This window comes from Mustelus asterias, chromosome 18 (genome assembly GCF_964213995.1).
Source record: "Mustelus asterias chromosome 18, sMusAst1.hap1.1, whole genome shotgun sequence".
Lineage (NCBI taxonomy): Eukaryota > Metazoa > Chordata > Chondrichthyes > Carcharhiniformes > Triakidae > Mustelus > Mustelus asterias.
This window is the reverse complement of record NC_135818.1, coordinates 13,210,565-13,236,464: the sequence shown is the minus strand read 5'-3', so window position 1 is coordinate 13,236,464 and position 25,900 is coordinate 13,210,565. Positions and strand designations below refer to the sequence as shown.

At 43.0% G+C, this 25,900-nt stretch overlaps 1 protein-coding gene across 3 annotated transcripts in view; it reads right to left on the bottom strand.

Annotated features, from left to right (window-relative positions):
- pcnx1 (pecanex 1) overlaps window positions 1–25,645 on the bottom strand; it is a 273,657-nt gene extending 248,012 nt beyond the window's left edge. For all 3 annotated transcript variants that reach the window (XM_078233420.1, XM_078233421.1, XM_078233423.1), the window contains exon 1: window positions 25,347–25,645. In XM_078233420.1, the coding sequence (XP_078089546.1) occupies window positions 25,347–25,499 (153 nt within the window). In that variant the 5' untranslated portion in view covers window positions 25,500–25,645. The remainder of the gene's footprint in view (window positions 1–25,346) is intronic.
- Window positions 25,646–25,900: the final 255 nt, after the last annotated feature.

The following is a 25,900-nucleotide window of genomic DNA, read 5'->3' as shown; positions in this document are numbered from 1 at the left end:
TTCTGCCACATGGGGGCAGCCCTCCATTTACCACCCCACACAAGAAAAAACTAACACAAATAATAATATATAATTTTTAAGAAGAAAAAGGCCCAGGAGGCAAGAAGACAACGAGATAAGGGCAAGGCATCACAGGGAGCAACAAGGGTTGGACATGAGCCGAAATAAAAGTGGCAGAGCACGAAGAAAAGGGGACATGTCCTCTCTCTGTCCGACCCCAAAACTCTCGGACAAGTGTGGCTTTCGTAATAATCCAGATTTGGATATTTAAAGGAGGACAATGGCCACTGGGCAGGTAAGGTTGAAATGCCCTCCCAACATTATGAAACTGATTTGAAAAAATAAGATTTTTCTTTTACTTTCGAAGAGTTCTTCAATATTTGATAGAGTATATTAAAGTAAATAGATTGTGTCCACTTGTTACAATTAGCTGGACTGATCAACGCCTTGCATCCAGATCTGCTCATGTGGGCATGAAAAGGGATTAAATCTCACATTGAAATTGTCACAATGGTTCTTGACAACATCATCATGTAACAGAAGTGGTCACAAGGATCTACATTGGGGCATCAACTATTCATTATATTCATTAACACCATGGGATTTAACCCACATATCCAAGCTTGCCGATGATACAAAGATAGGTAATATTGTAAGCAGTGTAGATGAAAGCATGAACGTACAAAAAGATACAGGTTGGACATCCTAAATTCAGCTGCACTGTCTGAAAACCAGACTTTTTTTTGTATTCAGCTAAATAGTTCAATTTCATAAAAAGCCAAGTCTATCCTGGTGCATTAATGATATTGATATCACAGCTGGTAAGTTAAATTAATAATAAAATGTGCCTTTTCTCTCCCGGGAGATCTGGGAGCTGCTCCCAGAACAGAGTAAGCATGGGAACATAGAGGCCATTCGCAGACCAATGCAGAGAATGGAATCAGCAAGATTTACAGTTATGCGCACACAGAACCTGAGTCCTTTGCAGTGCTTTAAGATCTACCAATCCAACCAATTTTAAATTTAGGAGGCAATAGGGTGATTCAACCAAAACTTTCAAAATAGTTTGGGAGAAAGATAGGGTAGATTGGAAGAAACTACTTCCACGAGTTGATGAGTCTAGAACACAGGGAGACAGCCTGCAAATTAGATTCAAACCATTCAGGAGTGAACTTGGGAAACTCTTGTTCATACAAAGGGTGGTAGAAGTTTGGAATTCTCTCCCACAAACAGCACTTGATGTTGGATCAATTGTAAAATTTAAAAACTGAAGCCAATAGATTGTTAGCCAGAGGTATTTAAAGAGATATGGAGTAAAGCAGATCAGCCATGATTTCACAATGATGGAAGAGGTTCCAGGGGTTTGAACTGGCCTACTCCTGTTGCTAAGTTCCTTACCCGCTTTACCACAAGTTCCAGATAATCACTGATAATCAAAAAGATAGAAAGGACTTCTCTGCCACCGTTGTTTAAGTGCAGTTCATAAATTCTTCGATAAGAAAATCCAGACACTAGTTGAAAATGAATATTAAAAGAAATGAGATGAGCAGGACAGTAGGATTAGACTGCAGTAATGCAATATTAAGGGAGAAATTGTTAGGATCAGTGACATGAAATTCTATTATTCTAAAATTTGCTTCCCCAACAAGTAAACTTTTGAACAGTTGAGGAGCAAGATTTCAAAGTAAACTCATTAATGTCTTCTTGTAATCTGTTGCCATTCTCCTCAGTATTGACGATCTCCCACCAATCTGGTCCCATCCACATTTATGAGTTGTGTCTTTGATTCTAAAGTCCAAAACGCTAATACAAATTGTGAGCAGCATTGGTCCAGCATTGACCCTTTGAAACCATGAAACCTACCCTTTACCCCTCCTCTCCGTATTGAAGACAGCTACAGTTGTTCAACTGATTTTACCATCAAGCACAAAACAAAATTGCGCATGTTCCTGTGGACCAACAACTTATTTTCAATCGCATATTTACACAACGGAACAGCTTCTCATGCAGCCTAGGAGCACCTAGGAAAGGAAAAACAGCGGGGAGGAGGAGGATGTATGTAGAGTGGACTATTGAGCTATAACAGGCATGCGGTGCGAAACCTCTGAAAGCGAGGTTACTTTATACAGGTCCTGACTAGGTGTTTGTAACATGACAAGACTTTATTGAAAATAGAGTTCAGATACAGCCACCTGAGATCAATTGTAAATTTACCTACAGTAAAAGCTGGGAGGCCGATGGCCTAGCGGTATTATCGCTGGACTATTAATCCAGAAACTCAGCTAATGTTCTGGGGACCTGGATTTGAATCCCGCCACGGCAGTTGGTGGAATTTGAATTCAATAAAAAATGTCTGGAATTAAGAATCTACTGATGACCATGAAACTATTGTCGATTGTTGTAAAAACCCATCTGGTTCACTAACATCCTTCAGGGAAGGAAATCTGCCGTCCTTACCCGGTCTGGCCTACATGTGACTTCAGAGCCACAGCAATGTGGTTGACTCTCAACTGCCCTCCAAGGGCAACTAGGGATGGGCAATAAATGCTGGCCAGCCAGCGACATCCATGTCCCACGAATGAATAAAAAAACACCTCTATGAGAAATGAGAAACCTAACTGAAAGGCCAAAGCACTTCAGGCAGCAAGAGTACAACAGAAAATCTTGGGGATAGCGATCATAATTCTATCTCCTTCACGATAGCATTGGAAAGAGATAGGATCAGGCAGGCTAGGAAAGTGTTTCTCTGGAGTAAAGGGAAATACAGTGTCATCAGGGAGGAAATTAGACGGGTAAATTGGAAGGAGGCATTCTTGGGGAAAAGTACCGAAGGAAAGTGGAGGATTTTCAAGGAATGTTTGTCTGGAGCTCTGCATGACAACGTTCCGATGAGACAGGGGGGTGTTGGTAGGGTACGGGAACCGTGGTGCACGAAGGTTGTGATGAACCTGGTGAATAAGAAAAGAGAGGCGTACAGAAGGTTCAGAGAGCTAGGAGGTGTTAAGGATTTAGAGGAGTATACGGGATGTAGGAAGGAGCTTAAGAAGGAAATTAGGAGAGCGAGAAGGGGTCATGAGAAGGCCTTGGCGGGTAAGATTAAGGAGAATCCCAAGGCTTTCTACAAATATGTCAAGAGTAAAAGGATGAGATGTGAAGGCATAGGACCCTTAAAAGGTGAAGGGGGAAAAGTTTGTGCGGAACCGTTAGAAATGGCGGAGCTGCTTAATGAATACTTTACCTCGGTATTCACGGTGGAAAGGGATCTGGGTGGTTGTACTGCTGGTTTGCGGTGGACAGAAAGGATCGAGCATGTGGACATAAAGAAAGAGGATGTGTTGGAACTATTGAATGGCATCAAGGTTGGTAAGTCGCCGGGACCGGATGGGATGTACCCCAGGTTACTGTGGGAGGCGAGGGAGGAGATTGCGGAGCCTTTGGCGATGATCTTTGCATCGTCGATGGAGACGGGAGAGGTTCCGGAGGATTGGAGGATTGCAGATGTGGTCCCTATATTCAAGAAAGGGAACAGGGACAGCCCGGGAAATTACCGACCGGTGAGTCTAACCTCAGTGGTTGGTAAGTTGATGGAGAGGATCCTGAGAGACAGGATTTATGATCATCTAGAGAAGTTTAGTATGATCAAAAGTAGTCAGCACGGCTTTGTCAAGGGCAATTAAAAATAACAATTCCATTTCTACAAAGTCTCATCAAAAATGAAATCCATACATTTGGGTCCACGATGAATGCAGTTTTTATATGCTCTGCTCAGCATATTACGAGCCTGGTTGAGTTCTTTGAAAATGTGACCAAACACATTGACGAAGGAAGAGTGGTGGATGTGGTCTATATGGACTTCAGCAAGGCGTTCGATAAGGTCCCCCATGCAAGACTTCTTGAGAAAGTGAGAGGGCATGGGATCCAAGGGGCTGTTGCCTTGTGGATCCAGAACTGGCTTGCCTGCAGAAGACAGAGAGTGGCTGTGGAGGGGTCTTTCTCTGCATGGAGGTCAGTGACCAGTGGAGTGCCCCAGGGATCTGTTCTGGGACCCTTGCTGTTTGTCATTTTCATAAATGACCTGGATGAGGAAGTGGAGGGATGGGTTGGTAAGTTTGCTGACGACACCAAGGTAGGTGGTGTTGTGGATAGTTTGGAAGGATGTCAGAAGTTGCAGCGAGACATAGATAGAATGCAAGACTGGGCGGAGAAGTGGCAGATGGACTTCAACCCGGATAAGTGTGTGGTGATCCATTTTGGCAGATCCAATGGGATGAAGCAGCAGTATAATATGAAGGGTACCATTCTTAGCAGTGTAGAGGATCAGAAGGACCTTGGGGTCCGGGTCCATAGGACTCTTAAATCGGCCTCGCAGGTGGAGGATGCGGTCAAGAAGGCGTACGGCGTACAGGCCTTCATTAATCGAGGGATTGAGTTTAGGAGTCGGGAGATAATGCTGCAGCTTTATAGGACCCTGGTTAGACCCCACTTGGAGTACTGCGCGCAGTTCTGGTCACCTCATTACAGGAAAGATGTTGAAGCCATTGAAAGGGTGCAGAGGAGATTTACAAGGATGTTGCCTGGATTGGGGGGCATGCCTTATGAGGATAGGTTGAGGGAGCTTGGTCTCTTCTCCCTGGAGAGACGAAGGATGAGAGGTGACCTGATAGAGGTTTACAAGATGTTGAGAGGTCTGGATAGGGTAGACTCTCAGAGGCTATTTCCAAGGGCTGAAATGGTTGCTACGAGAGGACACAGGTTTAAGGTGCTGGGGGGTAGGTACAGAGGAGATGTCAGGGGTAAGTTTTTCACTCAGAGGGTGGTGGGTGAGTGGAATCGGCTGACGTCGGTGGTGGTGGAGGCAAACTCGTTGGGGTCTTTTAAGAGACTTCTGGATGAGTACATGGGATTTAATGGGATTGAGGGCTATAGATAGGCCTAGAGGTGGGGATGTGATCGGCGCAACTTGTGGGCCGAAGGGCCTGTTTGTGCTGTGGCTTTCTATGTTCTATGTTCTAAATCACCTGGTACAGTTTAGGTAAAAGAAAGCTTGAATTTTGAAAGCCTATGGAATGCAGAAGGAGTCACAAGCTATATAAATAGCTATATAAATCACTACGTGTTAATGCCATCAGGATATATAATATTTTCACTGAACAGCATGACTCTAAACTTTCCAGAGGAAGTAACTGACTGTACGCCATTTAAAATCACATGCAAGAATTTTGCAGCTGCAATGGTGAAGGATGTGGCTTGGTCACTACCCCCAGATACTGCAACATTTCCAATCCTTTTAAGCAGGGAAATGAAAGACACCTCATGGAGTGCCAGCAATTATATGATACAAAAGCAGAATTAAAGGTATCCAAACTGAAAGGGCTCATTATCACAAACGATTGCCTGGAGAATTCAGTAGTGCATAAACAATGGCGGATTTGTTATTGCGTATGGATAATTCTGCCTCTACTTCTTTCATTCCTGCAAGAGACAGTTTATAGCATGGGATTTGTTATTATGCACAGATATAAATAACTCGGAATTCCTGTAAAGGAATACAACATATTAAGGAATTTGTAATAGGTCACATATGAGCATCGCGCCTGCTTTCATTCTTTTGACAGGAAAACACAAGCACACACACACACACAACCACCCCCACACCCACCCTCCCACTCACCCACCCAAAAACACACTTTTAAAAAAACCAAAAGAGCTGCAAATATCTTGCTGAGTTGTTAGGCAGAGGCTTCTGGGCTTGGTTTATTAACGCAGAACACAGTGAGATAATATACATCACGTTACCTCATGGCAAACAAATAAAATAATATGTTTTCAGAGCCAGGCATTTGTTGTTATGTTCTCTAAATTCTAACAATCCATGTAAGAATGGAAAATGGTTCAATTACAGTTTTATTGTCCTGTTGTGGTACCACACACAGTTTTCATAACATTCTCTCAAATTAATCTCCTTGGGATCAGAATTAATGCTACAACAAAGTCGGTTGATTGCTAGCACAATTAGGACTTAGTTCATTTTAAAGAAGCCAGTATTCTTTTGCCTCTTTTATTGTACCTCGTATATTAAATTCACTTTGATTGGATCTAAATTATGTTCTTGAAATGTCTTCCTCTTGAATTAGTTAGGAGACAGATAATGTAGATAAAAAGTATATATTCGGATTGGCAAGATATGACAAGTGGTGTTTCCACGGATAAAAACAAAAATTTATGGAAATAATCAACAGTCAGGCAGAATTTGTGAAGAAAAATTCTAAAGTAATGATCCAGGTCTGTGACCTTTCAGAGAACTGTTATTTTTGTCTTTATTTCGGATTTCCAGCATCCACTATATTTTTTCTTTGTCTTGGTGTTCCCAGGGAGCTGCTTTAGTGGTTCAAGTTTTCATCTCACCTATGCTGAATCATAAAATCATAGAATCCCTACAGCACAGAAGGAAGCCATTTGACCCATTGAGCCTGATGCAACAACAATCCCACCCAGGCCCTATCCCCGTAACCCCACGTATTTACCCTGCTAATCCCCTTGACACACCAAGGGGGAATTTAGCATGGCCATTTAACCTAACCCTCACATCTCTGAAGTGTGGGAGGAAACCCACGCAGACACTGGGAGAATGTGCAAACTCCACACAGACAGGTCACTGTCCCAAGGTCAGAATTGAACCCGGGTCCCTGGTGCTGTGAGGCAGCCCGTGCTCACCACTCTGCCACCATACCGCCCCTACAACAATCACACCCAGGCCCTATCCCCATAATCCCTGCTGGGCCCACCTGACACTAGGGAGCAATTTAGCAAGGCCAATCAATCTAACCCACGTATCTTTCGAGTGTGGGAGGAAACCAGAGCACCCGGAGGAAATCCACACAGATACTGGGAGGACGTGCAAACTCTCCACAGACTGCAACCCAGAATTGAACCTAGGTGCCTGGTGCTGTGAAGCAGCAGTGCTAACCACTTATGGATAAATTAACCAATTATGGACTTGGAAGAAGGAATAGAGAGTTGTAGTAATACAAGTTATCAGATTACACTAAATAACACGTTAAAGTAGTTGTGTGGATGGGAGCTGGGAGGTACAAACAGGATAGTGACCAATTAATTCAGTTTGCAAAACTATGATAAGTAGTGTTCAATTTTGACAAGTGTGAGGTTATCCATTTTGGACCCAAAATGGAGCAGAAACATTTGAAAGTCCAACTTCATTAATTAAAAGCCAGTTTCCAGCTACAAGAAAGTCAAAAAGGAAAATAAAATGTTGGCCTTCAACTCAAAGGGGCTGGAATACAAAGGTGTGGAAGTTATATTTCAGTTGCATAGAGCCTTGGTCAGACCACATATGGAGTACTGCATCCAGTTTTGGCCACCACTCTTCAGGAAAGTTATACGGGCCTTGGAGGGAGTGTAGTACAAATTGATCAGAAATATACTAAGGCTTAGGTCAGGTTAAACAAACTCTTCAATGAGTATAGAAGATTGAGAGATGATCTTATTGAGATGTTTCAAATACTACAAGGATTGACTGGCAAGGAGAAGCTATTTCTTCTGGGTGAGCGAACAAGACAAAGGGTACTTAATGTAAATTCACTGTATGTCACCGTTATTTTACCACCACCAGGTCACTAACATCTCATCTCCAAGAAGTCATTTCATTTTAATTGCAGTCATTGTCCAATTACAAAATATTCTCATATTTAGCATGCAAAGTTCATTGTACATTGCTATAGCCAGTGTGATAGCTTCAGCACGGCTTGCAGAATTGACTCAAAAAGATTAGCAGATTACGGTTTTACTGCTATATTTAGTCACAAAGTATCCAATGAGTTCTACACCGTGCATTACAAATACCCCTGCCAATGCCTGGTAGGCCAGAAACGAGGATCAGATTTCTAAAATACTTCTTTCACTCAACTTCTGAGCGCATGATTTTCTTGGGCTATTTTCCACAGCAACTCAAATCAACACTCACTTCATCGAAGGCTCCTTTCACCCCCGTCTCAGCAGGATGCACAACCTGTCTACAATCAAGAGGAAGGAAGACCTGGGGCTTAAACATTTTTGAGTCCAGCACAGCCTCACAATAAAGCCCGGGAAGCAATAGACTGGCTATGGTGTGATTGTGTGCTTGGCGGTCCTTTTTGGTGTCACACAGTGGTGTTTGCTAGTCAAGCTAAATCACCACTCCACCACTTCAACCCGTTTGGTGGTGCAAACAGGCTGGGGTACAATATGTTCACCGAATGAGCTTAATTAGCCTTAGTCGCCTTTTGATTTATCACAGATTTAAAGTTTACACACTGTTTTACAATTTGAGTCCCATATATTGTTAAAATGCTCACTTCCCGGGCTAATTTTGCTCAAGTGTACATTTCGAGCACATAGCCCTCTGAAAAGCAAAACCAGCACGAGGGAAGATTGTGGAAGCATCGAAGTAGCTGTGAATTGGTTGAAGTGGAATGGTCATACGTTGCAGAAAGGGAAGACATGTGGTGAGGTGAGGGATGGAACTCCCCTGAAGAGGAGGAAGGCCCAAGACCAGATGGCAAGAGACTTAAACGCTGCTGAACTGGATAAAGAATGGGTGACCTGACAGGAGGAGATGGGGAAGGGTGATCAACCAGCATTGTAGCGAACCAGAGTAAAAGTGGAGGCGCTAAAAGAAGTAGAAGCCCTATGAAACTAAACTTGGATACCTTTTTGTCGAGGATTGAGGGCTATGGGTGGCTAGATGACTGCCAATGTTAGTTTGATATAATAAAACGTATTTCATTTGCAGGTACCATAAGGCTCTCTTTTGCTGGAATTGAAATTTAGTTTGGCAAGCATTGAAGGATTTAATAGTTCCATCAGCAATGTGTTCCAAGAGCACTGGATAGACTTGTACAAGGCAGTAATCTAGCCTCAAGGTTCACAAAACAATCATAAACACGCACAGTTCAGAAGCATCTGAACACAATTAAATGCCAGCTTTGTAATTATTCCCAGGTAGCCATTATCATCCATTTAGCTGTGGCTCATTCAGAGAACACAATGCACAACAGGAACCGAAAAATATTTTTTTAGTTATTGCATGAGCAAAAACATTTATTGTGGAATCAACAAGCCATCTCAGTAATCACAGGGTTAAAGTTAAGAATTAAATTAAATATAGCAATCTGCAGAATCTGACCAGTTTGCAACACATCTGACTGTTTACTTAGGTTTGCCCATGTTTTTATCATTTATGGTAAGCTGCACATAGCTAATAGCCTGCATGATCCAACATTGCTTGCAGCTGTTTTCCTTCAATCGTCAACAACAAAAAAAAAGTAGGTAATAACCGAAGTCAAAGCCAAAGGGCATTTTTGCACAAAATCATAGATTCACCATTTATAAATAATTAAGCATCGCATGCAAAGCTTTTGTTTTTAAATGTAATGATGCGACTGCATAGATGATCACCTCTTGACGGCCAATTCTGAAAACAATAATCTTCATCAGCACCATTTTTCATCTAACACACAATTAGCTGCAATGTATTTAAAATTTGCACAATGTGCTATTGCAATATAAAGTTCCTCATGGCAGGCCTTCCATTTAACGTCAGTGGGTTCCTGCAGGTTCAAAACGCAATTACTAATTCTAACATTTTGATTTACCCCAACGCACATTTATTTGGCCTTGGTTCAGGCAGCACTGGAAGATATTTTCCATGTGCATGCCATTTGCATTTTGTTTTTAAAATTATCTTCCAGCTTGCCAAAGAAACAGCACCCATGAAACTGTACCCCAACCAGAGTCGGCATCTTTTGGAAATGACAGGAGAGGAGATACGGGAAAATTGGGGTGCTGCAAGCAGGGTAGACCAGCAGACCACCAAAAATGGTGAGAGTAAAAACAAAGGGTGGTGGAGGGACAAAAACACAACTGGGCATTTGTGGGACTTAAATAATTTGAAAAGCATAAAAATTTAAAAAGCATTTAAATAAACCCGTTGGACTTTAACCTGGTGTTGTGAGACTTCTTAATTTGTGGGACTGCCACAGCTATTTCTGGCAAGAGAGTAATCCTATCCCAACAAGTTAAGTGAAAATTTTCAGATTTAAGTTATTTCAATTAGAGCAAGCCTCATACATATAACACAGGAGTGGCTAAATAACACAGGGGGGGCTAAATGGTCCATTCAAAGAAATCATAGCTATTCTGTGACCCTTTACTTTACCCTTTATCTTTATCCGAAACTTCCATCAATCTCAGATTTAAATTCAACAACCAACCTCAATTATGATTTACTGGGGAAAGTTCCAAATGTCTATTATTCCGTGTGCAAAGATGTGGCCTAACTTCAGGCCTAGTTCTATTTTTTTTTAAGATTATGACCCTTAGGCATAACAGCCAGTGAAAATAGTTTACCTCTCATTCGTCTTAATGTTTTAAAAACATTGATCAAATCAATCACTAAGCTTCTAAATTCCAAGAAAATAATCCTACTTTGTGAAACATCCTCTCAAAATTTTACCCTAGGAGTTCAGGCATCATTCTGGTAAATCTACACTACACTCCCTTCACAAGGAGTGTACTGGACTGTTCACAATACTCCACATGTAGTCTTACCAAGGATTTGTATAGCTGAAACATTACTTTTAATTCCTTGTATTCTAATCCTCTAGATATCCAGCAAGCTCTTAGCCTTTTATGCACGTATCCATGACATTCTTGCTGTTTCTAGCTTTCCCCCATTTGGAAATTAATCTATTCCATCCTTTAAGATGCAGTGGATGACATCACATTTGGCTACATTGAAATTGATATGCACAGTTTTACCCAGTCTGCAAATATTCTTTTGCAATTTGACATTTCCATTCACACTACTTATAACACCATCTAATTTTGTGACTGTCAAATTTGGCTATATGGCTTTTTATCTCATTATCCAGATCTTCAATAAATGCAGTGGTTATCTGAGGCTCCAACACAGATCACTGCGACACAGCACAAGTCAATATCCCACCAATTAGAGTACTTCCTTATTATCCCTATTCTACCTGCTCAATTTCCCAATAATTTGCCTTCAAGTCCATGAGCTTCCATTTCAGCTGCCTCTTATGAGAAATGTCTTCTGGAAGTCCATATAAAAATTACATCATATTCATCTGACATAGCCTATCCTTAACACATTTATGCCAGCTCTCTCATCAACTGAACATTTTCAAGGTGCTGAATCACCCTATCCTTTTGACTCTGGTAAATTCCCAACACCAGATGTCAGGTTAACTGTCTTAATTTCCTTTGTATCATCTCTCATCTTTCTTGAATAGCGGAACGCCATGTGCAGCCTTCCAGCCAAAGAGAACACTTGTCAAATCAGGATAACTTTGAAGGATTATAGTTAAAGCATCTGCAATATTCTCACCTTTCTCCCTTAAAATCCTGGACACCAACTGATTCTTGAGATTTGTCATGCTTTTGTTCAATTATTTTTATTCATATTAATTTTGTGGAGTCCCCATCCGATTCAATATTAGCTTCCTTGGGATGTCTGACACGCCATTCCCTTCCTTCACTGTACATACTGGGGCAAAATATTTTCATTTTCAATATTACTGACCAGTTTTCAAGAGCCCAAATTGCTCTTCATACCCCTCAATTTCCGACTCTTTGAAAGAAGTGTTGATATTCCCATCCCTTGCAAGTTACTATTCGTATTTCTAGCTCTTACTGCTTTGTCACCTTTTGTTGTTGTCTGCTCGCTACCACATGCTACAATCCAACCTTCTCTGCCATATCTTAGACTGTATTTATTATAGGCTGTGCTTGCTGCCGCCGCACAGCTAGCTGCGTAAATGAAATTAAAATAACACAAGCAGTGAGAAAGAACAGAAATACCAGTAGCTCAGTGAAAGGGCAATAGGGCCATCTGAATTTGTTACTCATTTGGTTAGTGTTTCTTTAGTGAACTGATAAATCCTGGAATTGTCTTAAAGCAAGTTCCTTTTTTAGTTCATCTAATTTGTGAATTTGGGTAACAAAATAATACTGGTCAATTCGATATTTTCACATTGTCTGTTGAAGCTAAGTGGCAAAAAGAATGGCATGAGTGTGGCGAGGGCACTGGCGAACGGAATGAAGGAGCAGCGAGTGGCAACAGGCAGAGGGGCAAGCATTCAATGGGCATATAACTGTGACATTAGCAGCACTGTATTATGTGCCTATAGAAGGATTAGGTGCCCACTTCCTGTTCCAGACATCTGCGGCACTGACTCCCTGTTCTAGTGCGCTGGCAAGAGATAGTGTTAATTATATCTACTTTCCAGTCTATTGCAAGCTTTTTTAATATGTAACTTCTGTATTGTAACAGCTTCATGCCACTTTTGCTGATGCTAACTTTTATAAATTGGGTTCAAAATATCAAATTGCCATGTTACGATCCCTGCAGAGACATACAGATTTGATTTTCCTGTTGATTGTTGAAAGGCTGGCACAAGATTTGATGTTTTAAAACTTTTACTGTAACAAACGACTGAAAAATAAACTACTGACTAAACATACTTTTTTGTAGGCAACATGTAAATTAACGACAGAAAATTATATTCAGCTTGTATATTCATCACCCATTACACTCTCTACAGAATTACAGCAACCCAAAGTTGCTCCCAGCTTCCAGTAGGTTCCCATACGCCTGTTTCAAACTTAGAAACTTGAAGCGACTGTCTACAGGTGCTTTCCTCAGTTTTCAGACTTTCTTAAGTCCACCACCAGCAGTAAAGCCTATTTCTTCATCCCACAGACCATACCAAATCAAAACTCTCAAAATGTTTAGATGGCTGCAGGATGCATCTCTTAGACTGGCGGCCATTTCAGTAGCTTGCAAAGTCAAGCATCTTTTCTCTCTACTGACCGCACCAAACTCCTGCTGTCTTGTGATTTGTAGGGAGGCTTGGAACCTGATCCCAAAAACTGCTTCCTCTGCCTTCTTCCCCATGGCAACATGAAACATATTAACCATATATCTAGGTGAAATGCTATTTAATTCTTGACCTCAACTCCCTTTCATCTTGTAAGTAAATTTGATTGTTTACAATACAACTGTTGACAATCCTATACCCGCAATACCTTTCTGAGACTTTGGGAGACTCGGGGTTTACTCATGGCCAATTCAGAATCTGCTGCCCTTGTCTCTTAGCATAAAAATCTTGTATCTTCTTCTCAGTAAAACAATCTAAGCCCTCCTTTGATAAGCAAAATTCAAATCACCTTGGCTTACCATCAGGCAGTCTTCAGATGAGGTCACCTCCATTTACTCTAAATTTAAAATTACAATCCCAAAACATAATAATCTTATAAACCTCATAATTGTATCAAGTTCAAACTCATTCTTTTAATTATTAATCTAGCCTCCAGCCCAGTAATATAACCATTGCACTGCCATAATAAGGGTCACCATTCTACAGTGTTACATAAGTCTGGAAGCACAAATGAATCTGTCATTTTAAATAGAAATGTATTTTTAATTCACTTAATTCTTTGTTCCTGTGCTGTAATTTTCTTGTTCTTTCCAGAAGGGTATGGGAGTTTTAGTACAGTCGGGCAGCATGGTCGGTGCAGGCTTGGAGGGCCGAAGGGCCTGTTCCTGTGCTGTAATTTTCTTTGTTCTTTATTTATTCTTTAATTCTATACAGTGACTTGTGCACTGCCAGCTCATAGCATTCTCATGCCTCTCATTTGAAGGGCATGGTCTTAAGTCCTACACATTAAGATTTCAGTACACAATCCAGGCCTGCATTCCTGCTGAAGGAGTGCTGCTCTTTGAGCAACATGTTAAGATGAGGTGCCATCTGACTTCAGATCACAAAGATTTGAAGATGGTTCAAGGAGAATGACCAACATGCATCCCTCAGTGAAAAATCACCAAACAAAAACCTGAAATACTATTGAACATTTAGGAGACTGTTGGCAGAGAATGGGTGCTGCATTTGTCGACATAACATGTCCCGAGGTCAATGTGTGTAGTGCTTTGAGCTGGTACAGCAGAACATAAATGCAAGGGTTCACTTTATTTTCAGTAACTAATAAATAGCAATTATTTTATTGTAGTAACCCAGTTGAACTTAATAAGGATAGATCAGAAACAAAAACAGAAAATGCTGGAAAATCTCAGCAGGTTTGACAGCATCTGTGGAGAGAGAATAGAACCAATGCTTTAAGTCTGGAGTGACTGAAATGTTAGCTCCATTCGCTCTCCACAGACGCTGTCAGACCTGCTGAGATTTTCCAGCATTTTCTGGTTTTGTTTCAGATTCCAGCACCCACAGTACTTTGTTTTTCTATAAGAATGGATCAGATCTCTCTAATATTTGCAATTTCGTCTATCAGATGCTTCTAACTGAAGCAGAACGAGGAAGCCTGGCAAATTCGGATATACAGCTGACTCCTTTCAGTGACACACAACAGGCATGCTCAAATTTGATTTGACTGATAAATGTCCATACACCTTGAGGATTTCAGAGACCCGAGGGTATTTCTACATACCTGATGGGCTCTGTGGAGATCAGCCCACAGTTACAATCTACGACATGACATATATCAAACAAATCTTCCTCCACCCATATTGCCCCTCCCTTCTCCCTGGATGCATGTATGAGTGTGGTATCGTCATCCCAGTTATTTTAAGCCAATCAACAACAACGAAGACACAGCCACCAATAGTGGGAGAAAGAGTGTGAGCGATAGACTAGGGTGATGCAAATTGGAGGAACGTGGAACAGAGCTGGAGGAGCTTACAGACACAGGGAGGGCCAAGGCAATGAAGAGATTTGAATTTGAGGATGAAACATTTAAATTGAAGGTGTTGAGGGACTGGGAGCCAAATTAAGTCAACCAAAAAAGAGGTGAAAAGGTGAGTAGGAATCACCTTCCATTAGATCTGCAACACCTATGGATGTCAGCTCAATTCTAATGATGAATGATGACACAATAATTTTGTATTCAATAAATGTTCAAATTGGACAAATCTGTGTCAAGGTTTGAACAAAAAGCTTTGTTTACCCTCAGATGAGATCATACAGAATGCACCAGCATTCTCATACAAAACATTTCAGGCCATACGTAACCCCTCTGATCGTGTTAATGTTTGAGCTAGATTAGCAAATGTACAGTCGTTGTTTTAAACTTTTGGGCCAAACATCTGACTTGTACCGCAGGGTATGGAATATGTAAAGGACATTTATCTGCCATACTATTCTACTCTTGCAAATTTTAAATCAAAACTTGGAGTTCAATTGGTTGGTGCCTTTAAACATGGTCCAAGGTGGCATTCTGAAAATGGGTGTAAAGATCTGAAGTCTACTGGTAATCAAGGTCATGAACATCTAAAATAATAACAAAAACAGGTTTATCTGAAGGAAACAGAATGCTTTCTCATTTTCAAATAAAAATACAATGAAATTCTCTTTGACCACCTTTCTATTTTTCCCTCTACCAAAGGCACTGGCTACAGTTCTAAAGGCCTCAGCTATCTTCATGTATGTTAGGACCCAAAGACTATAAGCTATGCCAAGGGTTATGCCCAAGTGTGATTTTGTTCTAACTTGGCCTACACACATGTTCATTTCCCATGAAAGGGTAACTGGATCAGAATCAAGAACCCGGGCTGATTTTTATCCAGGGCCAATTTGTACTGCCGTCCTGCTGGAGTTAACAGAGACAGCAAATCAACTTGGGGCCTTCTGTTTTCTGTGTACCACTTCCCATGGCACATTCAACTACTTAGTCACCAGGCGACCATGGTTCCTTTCTAAAATAAAGGATATATGGCTACCCGAACGCCAGACCAATTTTATCCAATGAGAACTGTAAAGTCCCAAGTTCAATACCCAGCTAATATTGAAAGTCCCAGATATATTCCTTGATGAATGCTCTCAACTGGTTACAAATGGTCCCATAACCTTAGAAGGAGGGGCCAGACAAATAAAAGTGGTCACAATTTTTGTTTATGATTGCTATCCAGCAAACCCCAATAGAATTCTTTGCTTGTTAGGTTTCAACCCAGCCATGACCCTCCCCCCACTCAAACAATTATCGCTGTTAACTCATCTTTTATTCATGGCAAGAGAGAAAATAATGTAGTCACTTGGCTGGAACTGGAGGGCAACTGTTGCTCATGTAATCTAACCCCAAGGAGGCCCCACCCCGCCCCCCCCCCCCCCCCCCCCCCAAGGAAAATCAGCCATGTGCTGCTGGAAAAGTCAATGTGCCGTACCTGTTATTTCATCCTGGACTGGGGAGATCATAGTTCAATCTCTCCTCTCACCTCCTTATCAGCAAAGCACATGGCAAGAGCATTCCCTGCAATCATTCTAGCTCATTGAATGAAATTGGAGATTTCAACTGGCCAACCACAAATTATTAATTTCTAATATAAAGACATTCTGTACACAGAAAAAAAACAAAATTGAAACTGTCATGAGGGCGTGTTGGGGTGCAGTAGAGAGTGATCAGATACCTTCAGCAGAACACTGAAATTTTGCCCCTCTGCGAAATAACTGCAATTCTTGCCAATAATATTAACTCCACTGTAAATACTGTGCACAAGTGCAGTGCATGTGGTAATGGTCTCTTTTTGGGCTCTCTGGGAGACCTAGCTCCCTACTTTCAGGGCACCTGAAAAATGGTCCAGTCTTAAAAGATTATGGCCCAAATCTTCGAAGCAGTGGCAATGATGAGTGGATTGCCACTGCACTCAAAGATTCCCCTGCGCCGACCCTGCTGCACATTTGTTCTGGAATCTTCTGATCCCAGCTGTCAAAGAAATACACAGCACAGCATCCCTCAGGGAACTCCATCGGAGTGGAGTAGAATCGGGGCACCAGCTGCCCAGTGGCAAGTTTAAAAGTCCAGTCTTTGAATGTCAGGGAATGGGTGAATTGGTAGGTAGGCAAGCAAATGAGGTGGGTAATCAGGGGAGTAGTCAGGTCGGGTCAGAGGGGGTTAATCAGGTCACGGGGTAGTTGGTTGGTCGGGTCATGTCAGCGGGTGGTTGGGTCGGGGTACTCAGTGGATAGTAAGGTTGGGTCAGAGAGTAGACTCAGTTTTAATCTGTCTAATACTTATTGGGTAAATACCCAGTTAAGTACCACAGAACAGACCGTAGTCTCCAACTTCAACTAAGAGTCAGGGACTTTTACAGAGTGTCTGGGGAAGAGAGGAATTACCCATTGAACGTTTAAACATCCTGGACAAATCCCATGTAGGTCCACAGGTCAGGACTTCTGCAGGGTCACAATGCACATTGTCACTCATACAACCAACGATTCGGAGACCAGAAGATTTGGTTCCATGGACACTCAGGCTTTGACGCAATAAATTTGCCTAAAGTTGTTTTTGTTTTCTACGTGCCTTAGCTAAGACATCTGAAGAGTGGACAAATTTTGGAATGAATAATAAGTGAGTTTGGCTGAATGTGGATCATAAAGAATGATCCCCGATGAGCTGTTCTGAACTTTGGAATAACAAACAAAACTTATGCTGATTATTTGAAACTTAGCAAAAGCAATCAAAAGTCCATCCTGATCTAAAATGTTAGATATTGCATTCAGATCCGAAGGATTGCCAGAAAGCTCTTGGCATTGGCTTGTTCATCCCACTCCACTACAATATTTCCTTATGTGCTGCTCCTGGTTCAGGAAAACATACCAACATTGCTTGCTTCAGAATGATTTGGAGTGTTTTTAACCAGATAATTGCAGGGGTTTTGCTGAGAGGGCTGTATAAGTAGAGCTGTGGTTAACATTTGGGAATGGTTATGTTTTCTTTCCCTTTATTGTTCTCGCCTTGCAAGGCATCAAAATTATTCTGACTGCTACAAATATATTCAAATTATAAGTTTTAAAAGGCACAAAAGTATTATTTTTCACTGAAGCCTTTGTTGAGGTTACTGCAGCTTAGAACTAGCATTATCATGCATTTTTAAAGCTCCAAGTCACATGATGTAAAGCAGCACAACAAAAGCTTGTGACCATATTTTAAGCTCTTATGTACAGACAGTGAGCAGCAACAGAAGACGCCAACTTAATGGCACATCTGGAAGAGATCAGACCAAATCACAACAGTCAGGCAAGTGATTTTCTGTGGCGCAATATCCTGCCATAAATCCCACTACTCTCACCAGAGTGTGTTATTTTCTCCATCAGTTTCTCATGTCACTGGCATTTTAACATTGCTTTGAATCAACAGTTTATTTTACATAGCCAGTCTTTTGCCTCTCTTGATCCACTCAAGAGTAAAGGAAATTTCCGGCTGGTGTGTGGAGAGCTTGTGAACTCCATAGTCAAGTGTTCCAGCAACCAACTGGAAAATCCCTCCAATGATCAGAGAGGTAAACACAGACATTTAAAAACATGCTGAGCGAAACGCGCCTCACCAAGTCAATTATCCTAATTGAAATAAAATATATATCTTCTTGGTTGGAGCCAAGTGTTCCATAATCATTGTTCCGTGACTCCAGCTGGGTGCATTTGTGTGGATATTTGATGAGGACAAAATTGAGCCCAGCTGTGATATGTCCTTCTCCCAGCCCCACTTCATTCAAAATAGCCTGATGATAATCATTGGTCAGATTCTCCCACTATGCAAGGTACCATGGAACAAACGCCATGCAGGAAAGTGTAACCTCATCACCCTGTCCATCTATCGTCAGAGCTGAACCCAACCCTGTCTTCAACCAACACTTTCTCACTTCCCAACTAAAGAGATTGTTACTGGACAGCGGTCAGGTAAGAAAAGCAGCCAATTCGACATTCAAGAGCCTTGACCATCACCCGAGCATCATTTTCCCCCAACCCTCTCCTTACATAAGAACTATGAGCAGGAGTAGGCCATTTGGCCCCTCGAACTTGCTCTGTCATCCAATAAGATCATGGCCGCTCACCATAACCTTGAATTCCTTGACTGTTCAAAAATTTATCTATCTTTGCCTTAAAAACAATGAAGTAGCCTCAACTGCTTCACTGGGCACAGATTCACAACCCTTTGGGTGAAGGAGCTCCTCAGCTTAGTCCTAAGTCTGCTCCCCCTTATTTTGAGGCCATGTTTCCTAGTTCTAGTTTCATCCGCCAGTGGAAACAACTTCCCTGCTTCTATCTTATCTATTCCCTTCATAATCTTATATGTTTCTATAAGATCTCCCCTCATTCTTCTGAATTCCAATGAATATAGCCCCAGTCTACTCGGTCTCTCCTCATAAGCCAACCCTCTCAACTCCAGAATCAACCTCCTGAATCTCCTCCCTCCCGTGCCAGTATATTCTTTCTCAGGCAAGGAGACCAAAACTGTACACAGTACTCCAGGTGTGGCCTCACCAGCACCTTATGCAGCTGCAACATAACCTCCATCCCTCTAGCGATGAAGGACAAAATTCAATTTGCCTTCCTAATTACCTACTGCATTGACATAAAAGACCAGGGGTCAAACTGTCTGTTTGGTCAGTATCATTCCATGCATCCACTACGGAGCTACTTACTGGGAAGTGGAATTCTCAAATACACAATGAAATGCAATTATAGATTTTAAAACAGATTCTTAAAACATTCCTATTTCATTGAAAAAATATTTCCCATCAGCATTGATCAAGTGATGCTGCCCCATTGTTGCTAAAATTACTAATTATTGAAAAACATCGAGATTCATAAGAACTGGAGAAGCTTTTATGCAATACTACAGATGGGATTTCCCTCAACATTGCATAGGGACACTGTATAATAGCAAAACAAATGCTTCATAACATGTTGGCGTCTTCATTTAATAGAAGATGTCAGATGTGTCAAAGAAACTCATGAAAATTGATGGGCCCAAGTTCTATTTTCTCTCTCTCTCTCAACTAGCTATGGTGCCACGAGAACCATACAATAAATTGACTTGCCTCAGTAGCTATCAGATACACAATATACAATTCCTTGTGTATTTATGCAAATAACTTCCCCAAACACAGACCAAATCTGCAACAGGTTCATCAAGTCAATCAGTTATCCCAATTTTCTTAAAAAGTAATGTATTCTCCCTCTTAAGGTCTCCCTGAGCTTTGTCACTGTCAAGCTGATGTTGAGATGGTTACACATTTGTTATAACTCGATCATTGAATCCCTACAGTGCAGAAGCAGGCCATTTGGCCCATCGAGCCAGCACCGACCACAATCCCGCCCAGGCCCTATCCCCGTAACCCCATGTCTTTACCCTGCTAAAGTCCCTGACACTAACAGTCAAATTAGCAGGGCCAGTCAACTTAACCTGCACATCTCTGAAGTGGGGGAGGAAACCCACGCAGACACGGAGAGAATGTGCAAACTCCACACAGAGTCACCCGAGGCCAGAATTGAATCCAGGCCGCTGATACTGTAAGGCAGGAGTGGTAACCACTGTGCCGCCCTCAATGAAGTTACAAATACACCAGCTTGGCTGAGATTTGAGATACATTGTTCTAATTTATCTACTTTATTTGTTTCTATTCTGCAGGCAACGTTTTGGTGATTTATACTCTCCTCAAGTTGAGGGATAGACACTAGTTACAGCAAGTGGAACAATTTTCCATTCAGCCACCGAGCAGCAGCATCAGGCTCTCAAAGAGTATTCATTGCCCAGACTTCACAATCTTGGAAGAGTTTTCCCCGTCCTTCACAGACCATCGTCCAGTCGTAAATTCAGCACCAATTAAATATCCACCAGCACAAACTAGCATGATTCACCGAGAACACACCCCTTAACACACACACGAGGAGGCGCGAGAGAGGAGGCGCGAGAGAGGAGGCGCGAGAGAGGAGGCGCGAGAGAGGAGGCGCGAGAGAGGAGGCGCGAGAGAGGAGGCGCGAGAGAGGAGGCGCGAGAGAGGAGGCGCGAGAGAGGAGGCGCGAGAGAGGAGGCGCGAGAGAGGAGGCGCGAGAGAGGAGGCGCGAGAGAGGAGGCGCGAGAGAGGAGGCGCGAGAGAGGAGGCGCGAGAGAGGAGGCGCGAGAGAGGAGGCGCGAGAGAGGAGGCGCGAGAGAGGAGGCGCGAGAGAGGAGGCGCGAGAGAGGAGGCGCGAGAGAGGAGGCGCGAGAGAGGAGGCGCGAGAGAGGAGGCGCGAGAGAGGAGGCGCGAGAGAGGAGGCGCGAGAGAGGAGGCGCGAGAGAGGAGGCGCGAGAGAGGAGGCGCGAGAGAGGAGGCGCGAGAGAGGAGGCGCGAGAGAGGAGGCGCGAGAGAGGAGGCGCGAGAGAGGAGGCGCGAGAGAGGAGGCGCGAGAGAGGAGGCGCGAGAGAGGAGGCGCGAGAGAGGAGGCGCGAGAGAGGAGGCGCGAGAGAGGAGGCGCGAGAGAGGAGGCGCGAGAGAGGAGGCGCGAGAGAGGAGGCGCGAGAGAGGAGGCGCGAGAGAGGAGGCGCGAGAGAGGAGGCGCGAGAGAGGAGGCGCGAGAGAGGAGGCGCGAGAGAGGAGGCGCGAGAGAGGAGGCGCGAGAGAGGAGGCGCGAGAGAGGAGGCGCGAGAGAGGAGGCGCGAGAGAGGAGGCGCGAGAGAGGAGGCGCGAGAGAGGAGGCGCGAGAGAGGAGGCGCGAATGCTTAACAAGAACTGACAGATTTCACAACTTCAACACCATTGCCTGTAAATTCCAAGAGCTACCATTTGCAAATGGCCTGTGTGCTATCATTACTGTACCTCATCATTGGCATGTTCCTGTGAAACAAACGCGGTGATTAAAAAAAAATAAACAACGTTGCTGCAACACAGTTATGATTCACAAACATTTCACACCATTTTGTTCTTTGATAAAGTCGAATCTTTAATTTTCTTTCCACTGTTGACATGAATTACTTTTTGCGAAACTATGTTGAAAAATATTCTTTTATTTCAAAACACTGCCAAGTCTGACCTATTTTCTCCTTCATCGCATCAGCCCTTCCACTCATCGTCACTGCTTCCTTGTCCACTGAGCCGACTGATTCAGTGCTCTTCCCAAGTTCTACCTGTACAAAGTGCAGCTCGAAAACTCTAACCCCCAATGTATTAATGCAAAAGAAAACTCCCACTCTCCAGTTTTCCCCATCTTTCAACACAAAGAACTGAAAATTCTTATCTTTCTAAACAAGACAGTTTCACAGTCTCACTCTTCTCCAAAGCTCCAAACTCCTCCAGTCCTACCCACAAGCTTCTGCCTCCCTTGCCCCTAATTGCACAGTGGTGTAGTCTTCAGTCATTTTGGCCACACATTTTGAAATGTTCACCCTAAATTGTTCTGCCCTAACTGTCACACTTTCCTGCTTCAAAGCTCTTCAAAACATGTTAACTTGCCCAGCTTTTCGCTGTAAAGCTGCCAACTTTGGTCAGACATAGCGTTGAAAGTTTCATCACATGACTTCCTGTCTCACGTCATCCCTTCCAAACAGCTTTTCTTCACATCCCCACACTTTGTATAGTTAACAAAAATATTCAAAGAAAATGAAACACAATTATTTTAATGCCCCTATGATTTTACTCCCAGGTTGGTGACAACACCACTGGCCAAATCTGGAGGATTTGGCAAGCCAAACTGCTCAGTGTGTCACTCCTATTTTGAGTAAAACAGATAACCAATTAAACAAAATCAAATAAATTGAAAGAGAAATTAAATGGATACTGCCTTAAACAAAACGCAAATTACATGGCATGGTGACACAGTGGTTAGCACTGCTGCCTCACAGCGCCAGGCACCCGGGTTTGATTGGAGTCGTGTGTGCAGTTTTGGTCCCCTTATTTGCGAAAGGATATATTGGCCTTGGAAGGAGTGCAGAGAAGGTTCACCAGGCTGATACCGGAGATGAGGGGTGTAGCTTATGAGGAGAGATTGAACAAATTGGGTCTGTACTCATTGGAGTTTAGAAGGCTGAGGGGTGATCTTATAGAGACATATAAGATAATGAAGGGGCTGGATAGGGTAGAGGTAGAGAGATTCTTTCCACTTGGAAGGGAAACCAGAACTAGAGGGCACAGCCTCAAAATAAGTGGGGGCCAGTTCAGAACAGAGTTGAGGGGGAACTTCTTCTCTGAGGGTAGTGAATCTCTGGAATTCTCTGCCCATTGAAGTGGTGGAGGCTACCTCGTTGAATATGTTTAAATCATGGGTAGATAGATTTCTGATCGATAAGGGAATTAAGGGATATGGGGAGCAGGCGGGTAAGTGGAACTGATTCGCTTCAGATCAGCCATGATCTTGTTGAATGGTGGGGCAGGCTTGAGGGGCTAGATGGCCTACTCCTGCTCCTATTTCTCATGTTCTTATGTTCTTATTTCTGTCTCGGGTGATCTTCTGTGTGGAGTTTGCACGTTCTCCCCATGTTTGCGTGGGTTTCCTCCGGGTGCTCCAGTTTCCTCCAACAAATCTACACAATCTACACTGGCCCACCTAATCAGATTTGGTGGACTGGCCATTCTAAATTTTCCTTTGGGAGATTAGCGGGGTAAATAAGTGGGATTACGGGGTAAACTTGTGTATCAGTCGGTGCAGACTCGATGGGCCAAATGGCTTCCTTCTACACTGTAAAAATTATATGATTCTATGAAACTCAAAACATTAAACCAAAACGTAATTAAGAGAGTTGACATTGCAGCCCAGTCCCCGTGGTGCCCACTCGAAGATCTTGACGGTGCTGCAGATACCGCATGCTCCTTCTCTAGGGACACGCGACTGTGAATGTAGCTGCGGTAGAGGGGCAGACAGGTGGGTCGGACGACCGCCTCGGTGTAACGGTTGCTCCATGAAGCAGCATGGGATTTTCTAAATGCAAAACATGCTTGAAATAGAACCAATTAATGTGACCAGCAGCAGGTTGTACATTGAAAAGTGTTACCACTGCTGCACCAAGACATGGTTCCTAAATGCGTATATGGAGGCAAAGGATGCACAAAATCTTTTCTTTTTAACAAAAGCTATGTAGAAAATACTCTGCCCAAATTTCTTTGGCTGTGTGTCTATTTTTGCCTCCTCAGAAGCACTTTGAAACATTTTGCTGTGATAAAGAAACTACAGAGATGCACGTGTTGTTATAAAGCCCACTGCAATGGCTTTACTCTAACACATCATTGGGCCTACATATTACACAGGGTTATATCTAACTGTTTACCAAGAGCTATGTACAGAGAATCTCAACATCACAAAAGGTTATCATAAGCCATGAATGGGTTATGGCACTTGCGAAAGAGCTGTCATTAACTCTCCACTCCCAGTAAGGATGTCTCTTGTGCATCATACACACCACGTCACCTATTCGGTTTATTTATTCTTACATTTTATATGCCCATTTTTTTTCTGAAGCACAACCTACTAAATTAATCAGGTGACATGACAGCCAGTAATAAAATAAGAAAAACGCCAGCTGGTAAAACACAGAGCAGGAAAGATGACAGCAATCCTTTCAATAAATCAAAAAAAAAATCAGAAGTAGCTTTGCCAATGTGTTCAAATAAACACAAGATCCAACATATTAAAAAAGCTTGCTTACTGTAGTCCTTGAAAAATAATAAAATGAAAGCAGATTGACCAGTGAAACAAAAAATGCATTTAACTGGAGAGGGACAACATTTTAAATCATCTCTCTACAACAATAGAGACCAACAATCTTTGACGTTAATGATCATAGCAAGTGATCAACTCATCAATCCGAAATATTAATTATACAGACGATTGTCCTCTATTTCCCAGCTATTTTTAGGAGCGTTATCATTCATTCACTTTGTCTTGCAGCTGTTTATTCCAGTACCAGGCCAGCACGGGAACACAGTGGTTTGCACTGCTAGCTCACAGCACCAGGGACACAGGTTCAATTCTGGCCTTGGTCACTGCCTGTGTGGAGTCTTAACATCCTCCCCCGTGTCTAAGTGGGTTTCCTCCGGGTACTCCAGTTTCCTCCCACTGTCCAAAGATGTGCAGGTTAGGTGGATTAGCCACGTTAAAGTGTCCCTTAGCGTCCCAAGAGGTGTAGGCTGGGGGAATTAGTGGGGTAAACATGTGGAAATATGGGGATAGGGTCTGGGAAGGATGCTCATTGGAGAGTCGGTGCACACTTGGATGGGCCAAATGGCCTGCTTCTGCACTGTAAGGATTCTGTGATGCTTCCAAAAAACGTCAAACTAAAATTGATTTGCTTTCGAACAAAATCCCACAGTATTGCCCCAGAGGCTATTTTCTTGGAAGGGAGAGGGAGGACCCTTACTGTATGTGTGTGTTTGTTTGTGTACACATAATATGATATAAATAATATATTAACCCACACAAATACACATGTACATTTCTGAAACATCACTGATGATCCTCAAAACATCCCCCACTGGTTATTAGTAAACAGGTACAGCCAGAAATACTCACCATGTACAATGTGAACGGGAAACAAAGGAAGAAAAGCCAGATGTAGAGGTGGAAAGCATTCACAAATGTATTTTGATGGGGATCATAATACCATCCGCCAGTGATGGAAGCCCAGACTCCCTGCCTCAGGATTTGTAGAGTCTGAGACCCCATTTCTGTCCATAAATCGGTCTAATAGTGTCCCGGCGGTGTGAAAGCAGGAGCCCCGAGCCCCGGCTATCCTCCTTTGTACGTGTAAGCTGCCGCTGTGTGGGTCGCCGCTGCCTTCCACTTACTACCGACAGCCATCTTGTCGTGGGGCAAACGGCGGCAGCTCGGATGACTCGCCGCGGTCCTCCAGCTCCGGCTAGGCTATCCCGTCGGCCCGCGGAGCTGGTAAAAAACAGCGACGGCGTCAGCTGGGATGACCCGGCATGGTCCTCCAGCTCCGCCTGGACTATCCCGTCGGCCCGCGGGGCCGCGGCCGGGCTCCGCCAACGAGTGTGGCGGTGATCAAGAAGAGACACAGCCGCCTCCCTGTGAGGACTGCAGAGCCCCGCGCCACCTAGAGGCAT